At 39.0% G+C, this 8,381-nt stretch overlaps 1 protein-coding gene across 1 annotated transcript in view; it reads right to left on the reverse strand.

Annotated features, from left to right (window-relative positions):
* Nucleotides 1–6,681, reverse strand: part of SLC1A2 (solute carrier family 1 member 2) — a 35,342-nt gene extending 28,661 nt beyond the window's left edge. The window contains exons 1-2 of the mRNA XM_044681851.1: nucleotides 6,593–6,681; nucleotides 6,052–6,285 (exon numbers count right to left, since the gene is read on the reverse strand). Coding sequence (XP_044537786.1) covers nucleotides 6,052–6,285; nucleotides 6,593–6,681 — 323 coding nt within the window. The remainder of the gene's footprint in view (nucleotides 1–6,051; nucleotides 6,286–6,592) is intronic.
* Between the last annotated feature and the right edge of the window lie 1,700 nt (nucleotides 6,682–8,381).

Below are 8,381 nucleotides of genomic sequence, written 5' to 3' on the forward strand. Positions count from 1 at the left end.
ATCAACTCCTGAGCCTCTCCTCTGTCATCCATCACTGAAACACGGGATCTATGTCTCTCCTCATCCACACACACACAAGAGCATGACTTCACGCCCTCCCCTCCCAGAACTGAGGCTATGATTTAATGATCCATTTTGGGAAATGAAGATGACGGAGGGTTCTTGGACAAATCCCCTAAATAGAAACTGTATTACCAAATGTTTGACTGCCTTACTAAAGGTTTCCAAGGGCCAGAAAGATCATTCCCACATGGATGGAGATCAGAGAATGATGCAGGAAATATCTCCAAGTTCAAATTACATGGAAAAGAGTGCAGGGGACTAGAGCCATGCTTTGCCTTGGGAGACCATTGTTATCTGCTTTGAGGATGGTTGGCATTTCAATAAATATATGAGCAAGAAACAGAAAAAAAAAGAAAAAAGAAAAAAAGGATTCCGAAGAGGACAAAACAAATTGGCAAAATCTTTGCATTTTTTGTTTCTGTTGCTTCAAAGTATTGGACTCGTGATGTCATTGGTATATATAGGGAACTCCCAATAAGGAAATGATGAGAACCAGGTGTGGAGATGGGAGGTCTTTGGTTCAAATCTGGCCTCAGACACACTAGCTGTGTGATCCTAGTCATTTAACCCCATGTGAGATTAAAAATTAATTAAAATAAAATTATTAAATTTTATTAAATTATTATTTTATTATTAAAATTAAATTATTAAATTTAAAAATTAAAAATTAATATACAAATATTCCAAGTATTATAATTAATAAGATTTATTTATAATTACTTGAAGCAAGGGAAGAAAAACCTCAGTAAAGAAAACCAGCTTTCCCAGCCACTCGGGCAGGTAAAAAAAAGGCAAGAAAGAGGTGGGCTTACAGCAAACTTATAAACATTACATAAGGGTGCAAATGTGGGGGAAGGGAAAAGGATTCTGGGTAATGTAGTTCAAGGGTTCAAGATTTTCTAATTATACATCCAGTTGCCTAGCCCTTACAGATCATTAGCTTTGGAACCAACACTTAGCATTAATTCCAAGATGGAAGATAAAAGTTTAAAAAAAAAAGTGGATTAGACTTGGTGGCCACTTTTCTAGTGGTACTTCAGATATTCTAAGCCTAATCACTCCTTCCTTTGGGAAAAGGAAGGATGTTTCTGAGGGAAGCAGTGGAGAAAACACTATCTTGGGAGTTTATCAGTTTTGGTTTTGATTTTTTTTCTGATGCCTAAATGTGGTTAAATCACATGACTTCTCTTTTTACATCTGTTAAAAAAAAAAGAGGATTGGGCTAGATTGTCTCTGAGTCCCCTTTATTCCATGTTTATGATTCTGGGATAATATATTAGTTGGACTTAATGCTTCTTCTATCAAGCCAGATGGGAGTATTTACCACTTTCCTGATCTCTCCTGCCCAGGCAAGGGTCTGAGATGTCTCCCCCCTTGTCTACCTGTTCATTAGATGCTATAAAGGTCCATTAAGAGTTATCTCATAATGGGAAGATTGGAGCTTGAAGCTTGGCCTAATTAGAATTGAGATAGTTTTCTTCTACCTGCCTCTTGCTATTTGAATAGATATTATCTTTTATTTCTGCATCCCCTCACTACACATACAGATACACACAACCCATTAGACAGGGCTAAATGCAATCATGCAGGATGACTATCCAGAGATGGCCTCACAGCAGTGAGATCCTGGAAATTTATAAGCCCAAGGCCACTCAAGGGCCCGTTGGTGTCCATTAATTCTCATTACTTCATTTACTGGTACACAGTGTCACCCAAGGGCTATGCGATGATTCAATAGACTTTGGCAAATGAGAAAATAAAAACCAAGAGTTCTCATCTTTATGCTGCTTTATGATGGGTAAATTTAATTGTGAGAAGAAAGAAAAGAAAAACCAAATGTGAACTTGGATGCCTTTAGCTCTTTCCTGCATTGAAGGCTTGTGTGAGTTCACAGAATCTCAGAATTAGAAGGGACCTCGGAGACCATTTCTTCCTACGCATACCTGACTGAGAAGCCACTCTGTAGCATATTCAACCAACAGGCCTCTAGCTTTGGCATGAAGACTTCAATTGATGGATTCCAGACTCCCAAGCAAGCCCATTCCACCTTTGAAGACCTCTTATGAGTAGGCCGTTTTTCTCCCCTGAAATCCAATCTAGATTTATTTCTTTGCTATTTCCATCGATTATTTTTGTTTCTGAGCCAAATTGAGCAAGCCCAAGCTTTCATCTGCTAGACAGTCCTTCCAGTAACTGAAGTCAACTCTCCTGTCTCTCCTATCTTCTCTTTTCCAGGGTAAAAATGCCCAGTTCTGCCAAATATGGAACAAATGATGCTCTTTACCATTCCAGTTCCTGCTACAAGTCAAAGAAACAGTCTGCCATTCAAATAAGTGATTCCCATAGCGTGGTCGCCATTTTAAAAATACCTTCATAATGTTGGGTATTCCCAATTGCTTTTGACAACACTGACTTTAGGAGATCATTTCTGGGCCTCCATCCTTCTGGGGTCACAGTAGCCTGGTCACGTGTAGGTGCCCACTGAGAAAAACCAGTCAACAATATTTGGTGTCCTGAGGGGTGTATATAAGCTGCTGAAGCAGAAAGGACATTGATCTGATTGTTTGCAGGCTCCATCCTTTCCCCTATGACCTGGAGGGTTAAATACCATCCCTCTGATTCTCATTATGCAATTCCTGACACAATAGTTTCCCTCAAGGAAACTCAAGTCAAATATTACTTTTTAAGAAGAAATGATGGTGCAATGGAAATGGTGAGTGATTTGGAATCAAAGGAACTGACTCATTCTGACTTTGCTACGTACTGTGTAACTTTGGGAAAGTGACTTCATTGTGCTGGGCCTCGAGGGTCCTTTCTAGGTCTATGGTAGGATAGGCTAACATCATAGTTCTAGAGCTAAAAGGGATTTTAGAGGTCATCAAAGCCAACACTTTGAATTTTACAGAGGAGAAAACTGAGGACAAGAAAGATGATTTGACCCATCTACAGTCACACAGATAATAAACAAATGAGATGGCCATTGGACTCCAGAGCTACTTTTCTTTTTTGCCATACAACTCCAATTCTATAGAAATTTAATGTCTTTGAACCTCAGTTGCCTCATCTAGGAAATGGGGATAATAATAGTATCTCCTTCACAAGACTACTTGGAGGATTTCATGAGAAAATATGCATAAAGAGCTTTACAGATCTTTTTTTATTTTTAATTTTATTTAATTTTATTTTTTTATAACCCTTACCTTCTATCTTGGAGTCAATACTGTGTATTGGTTCCAAGGCAGAAGAGTGGTAAGAGTAGTCAATGGGGGTCAAGTGACTTGCCCAGGGTCACACAGCTGAGAAGTTTCTGAGGTCAAATTTGAACCTAGGACCTCCTGTCTCTAGGCCTGGCTCTCAATCCACTGAGCTATCCAGCTGCTCCCTTAGCTTTACAGATCTTAAAGGAATATATCAATGCAGCTACGATGATGAGGATAATGTTAATAATGATGAATCATTGCTTAGTTTTCAACTGCAATACCAGAAAAAAGGGCAAGAAATGACTCTTGACTTTGTGGACCAAGCCAATGGTTAAGCAAAAGAGAATTCCATGGAGCTACTAATTTTCTTTCATAGGTATAGCTACACTCTTTATGACTAGAGACATTAAGGAAGTTTCCAAGGCTCAGAAAGAAAGAAGGGAAAAAAGTCTTAAGATATTCCCTGATTAATTTGGAATTAATAGCACAATTCAACAGTTTCAAGTCAGATCGACAATTTTCCATGTTGTGACCTTACATTTTCCCTGACCCTGTACTCCCGTGACTTCACTTCCTTGGATTTGTTGGGATGAAATCCAAATCAGGTTTTTTTAAAAAAAGGTTATTACTTCTATCCAGGCCTTGTGACGAGAATGAATTCATGCTTTCCAAGCCAGTTAAGGAAAACCTGAATGTAGTCTTCTCTGGCAGACAAATTGATTTCTACTAAGTTGGAGAGTAAGAAACTTAGTTCAGCACTCTGTGATTTGGGAGATAATGCTAGACAACAGGATTCCCTTCTTCCTCACTGGTCCCATCCCTGACCTGTTTCATGATGGCTCATCATCAATTAAGATTTGGAATGGACTCTAGGGGCCATCTCAACAAATACTTGTAGGAGGAAACAGAGGCTTAAAGAAGTTAAGTGACTTGTCCAAGGCCACAAAAGTACTAGGGCTGGCATTTTAACACAACTCAAATCTGTAGACCAACATATTCAGGTAAGGAAAAGTCAACTGTTCAATATCATCACCATTTTGGAAACCGTTGGTAAAGCAAATCCCTAGTGACTGAATAAAAAGCCAATCTGCAAAATGAGTCGAAGATTTTTTTCTTCGGTCCCCAGAAGGAGTTCTCTTGAATGTTTTCTGCATTAGTTTGGCTGGTAAATGAAGAAAAAACCCTCTCCTCTATTAATGTCATATATACCCATGAGAAACTCATTCTGGCTGCAGATAAGAAGTTCACATGGAGTTCAGGGAGCCCATCAGGAGGCAAGTGAGCTGATGGATTCCTATTTACCTCCAAGAGATGCCTAACAGTGTCAGTCCTGCATCTTTATATATTCAGAATCCATTCGTCTACTTTGGAAGAATCATTTTTTAGAAAGTCAAAGCAATGGAACATTCCTAACAGCATTTTCTAAATAGATAAACTTGGGGAGTCTCATAGTTGAGAAAAGAAAAGTTTCATGACAGGTTTTTGGAAGCCTTTTTTTTCCCCAAATAGGGACATGACCCAATAATTCCATTGTTGTCTCTGACAGCGTTAGCCAAAACAACAAAGGAGAACTTGTCTGTGGAAAGATTTTCACGGCAGTGTTACTTGTAATTGCAAAACCCTGGAAGCCACCAGAAAAGTCCAGCAGCAGGGGAATGTTTGAATAAATGATGGAGCATCAATGCAATGGAATTTCATAATGCAATGAAGACCAGCGTATATGAGAAATACAAAGAAATTGGACTGGAAAGAATTTTATGAAATAATGAAAAGAAAAATGAGAATGGAGTATACGTTTTCTACAGACACTTGTAACAGGTTTTTGTTTTTCTTGCCTTTTCATTGGATGGGGAAGAGGGGGAAGGGGAGGGAGAAAATTTGACTTGAAAAAAGGGAATAAAATCTGTGATCTAAAAAATAATAATAAGAAAATGAATGAAAATGAATTGACAAACAGGAAAAATCCCACATAAGACCAGATTTCATGGTTCCTCTCCTGCCCAAATCAAACAGTCAAAAAGACTGGGGAGAGATTTTAATATGTAGTTAGTGATTGGTTACAACCTATGATTTCTTTTTTTTTTTTTTTTTAACCCTTACCTTCCATCTTGGAGTCAATACTGCGTATTGGCTCAGACAGAAGAGTGGTAAGTGTAGGCAATGGGGGTCAAATGACTTGCCCAGGGTCACACAGCTGGGAAATGTCTGAGGCCAGATTTGAACCTAGGACCTCTCATCTCTAGGTCTAGCTCTCAATCCACTGAGCTACCCAGCTGCCCCCATATGATTTCTTTACAAAGTGTGGGCAAAGAAAGAACCCAAGCCAAACCCAAAGTGATTGACTGAGGAAATTGGTCTTTCCTATTGATAGTATGTATAAAAGAGGGGGTGCTTCACTATTATTCCAAATCTAAATCATCACTAAGCAATTATAATTGGTTTGCTGATGTTCAATGTTGTGTGTAATGAAACTGTTGAAAAAAACTTAAGGGAGATAAAATAAAAGAGAGAGGAAGGAAGGAGGAAGAGAGAGGGAGTCAGAGAGAGAGAGAGAGAAAGAAAGAGAGAGAGAGAAAGAGAGAGAGAGAGAGAGAGAGAGAGAGAGAGAGAGAGAGAGAGAGAGAGAGAGATTACTAGGTGACTCAGTGGATAGATTGGATATTCTTCTCTGATACATGTTCTGCTTTGTCTTGATGACAAAAGATTCAAGAGGTAGAAGAAGCCGGTGACACAAGGATCAGGGAAAGGAACAGAGGCAGAAAGAGCAAGGACTTCTTGTAGCTTTTACCTGGATGCTGTGCCCAGTGCTGTGATCCAAGCCTGGAAAATACCAGCAAAAAAGGAGAAAGGGTTTTTCCTGGTCACCACAAAATAAAGCAAAGGGAGAAAGATGCCTCCATGGATGATAAGACCCACAATCACAGTAACCATGTACATCCCCAGTTGCCTGGCTACTACTTCCAAGTCTTTGATGGCAATGATCTTCCCACAGATGAGGCAGGCGATACCCAAGGGAGAATACCTACAGAACAGAAAAGACAAAGAAAAAAAATGAATGAAATCTGTCCTGGGATTCCATTTCTCAAATGGGGTCCAAGTAAAACCTGTCTCCTGAATGGCAAACTTGACTCTACCCATATGGTTGGTTCTTCTAGATACTGTTCCTTTCTGGCATCTTCCTACCACGCCTGCATCAGAGAAGGCACTATGTTCTCTGAACAGAGCAGAATTGCAGAGCCTCAAAAGAAACGTTGAGATGTGCAAATTGAGAGACATCCACATCTCAAATGTCCATGTGGGCTATTGCTGCTAGAGCCTTCTGGGCTCGCATTGCACTGATCAGCCACCGTCTGGACACCCTGGACACTGACCCCGACATACTGATATCATTCTGGTCCTCTTCACGTATGAAGGACATCGATCAACCAAACACTAACTGCCGCCACCACAATAATAACCAGCATTTACATGGTGCCTTAAGATGAGCAAATGCTTCACAAAAACCATCGCATTTTTGTCCTCACAACAACCCTCTAAAATGGGGGCTTCTCTCATTTTCACTTTACAGATGAGGATGCCAAACCCACCTGAGGCAAAGTGACCAACTCAGGGTCTCAAAGTTAGTAAATATCTAAAAAAGGATTGATTCCAATTCAGGTCTTCCTAATATTACAATGAATAAGTTAGCATTCATATAGTACTTTATGGCTTACATAGCATTTTACATTTACCTACATATATATATGTAAAATGCTATGCAAATGTGTATGTACCTGTAAGAAACATAGCATTTATATATATGTATACATGTAGCATTTTATACCTATAATTATAACTATTCATATTTAAATTACATATAAAGTCCTTATAATTATAAATATTTTTATTTAAATTGCATATAAATTCAAGTTATATGTAGCTTCCTTAAAATTATGAATACTTATATTTAAATTATATAGAAATTCCTTGTATTTAAATTATATATGAATTATTTATAATTATAAACATATATAAAATGCTATGTGTCTATATATGTATATAGGCACACATCTATACAATAGATTATATGTGGGTATGTGGATGTGTTTACATACATACATGCATACATATACATATATACATATAATTTTATCCTTATAACAACCCTGGGTGGTAGTTAATATTACCCCTCCTCCATTTTACAGCTGAGGAAACTGAGATAAAAAGCGGTTAAGTGAGTTTCCCAGGGCCAAATAGCTAGTGTTTGAGGTCGGATTTAAGCTCAGGTCTTTCTGATTCCAGGTCCAACTCTCCCTGTGCTGTCTGCAATCTGTCTCTAAGTTTTGAGCTGTTAAAAGGGCCATAGATTCAAGGGTTGTTATTCATGCCTTGGTCTAGCTTCCTGAATTAGGTCCTGAGGGCTTAATTATACTTGCTTTTATAATAAATTTTAAAATAAAGTCTTCCTCGAGAAATCTCCAGTAAAAGAGGGAAAAGTCAGCACTGTTTCATAGAGGAAAGATTGGGCTGGGAGTTAGAAGTGAAAATGGTTATTTGCAGCCTCATAATGACATCTTCTGTGATTAGGGAAAGGATGTTTCCCTTCTTTGCTCTTTTGGTTCTAGTTCTATGGTAATGTGAGTCATATGTCCCAACAGAGCTCTCTCTCTCTCTGTCTCTCTCTGTCTCTCCTCTCTGTCTCTGTCTCTTTGTGTCTCTCTGTCTCTCTCTGACTTTCTCTCTCCATCTCTCTGTCTTTGTCTCTCTCTCTCCTTCTGTCTCTGTCTTTCTCTGTCTCTGCCTCTCTGCCTCTCCTTTCTGTCTTTGTCTCTGTCTCTCTATGTCTCTCTCTGTGTCTCTCTTCTCTGTCTCTCTCTGTCTGTGTGTGTCTTTCCTCTCTTTTTCTTTCTGTCTTTCTCTCTCAGCCTGTCTCTGTCTCTGTCTCTGTCTCTGTCTCTGTCTCTGTCTCTCTCTCTCTCTCTCTCTCTCTCTCTCTCTCTCTCTCTCTCTCTNCTCACACACACACACACACACACACACACACACACACACACACACACACACACACAACAGAGCTAACATTTAGGAAAGCAGTTCTCTCTTGATTTTATTTTTTGCTCCTTGGGAGACAGAAGGTAA

The sequence above is a fragment of the Gracilinanus agilis genome, chromosome 6, assembly GCF_016433145.1.
Source record: "Gracilinanus agilis isolate LMUSP501 chromosome 6, AgileGrace, whole genome shotgun sequence".
In the NCBI taxonomy this organism is placed as follows: Eukaryota; Metazoa; Chordata; class Mammalia; order Didelphimorphia; family Didelphidae; genus Gracilinanus; species Gracilinanus agilis.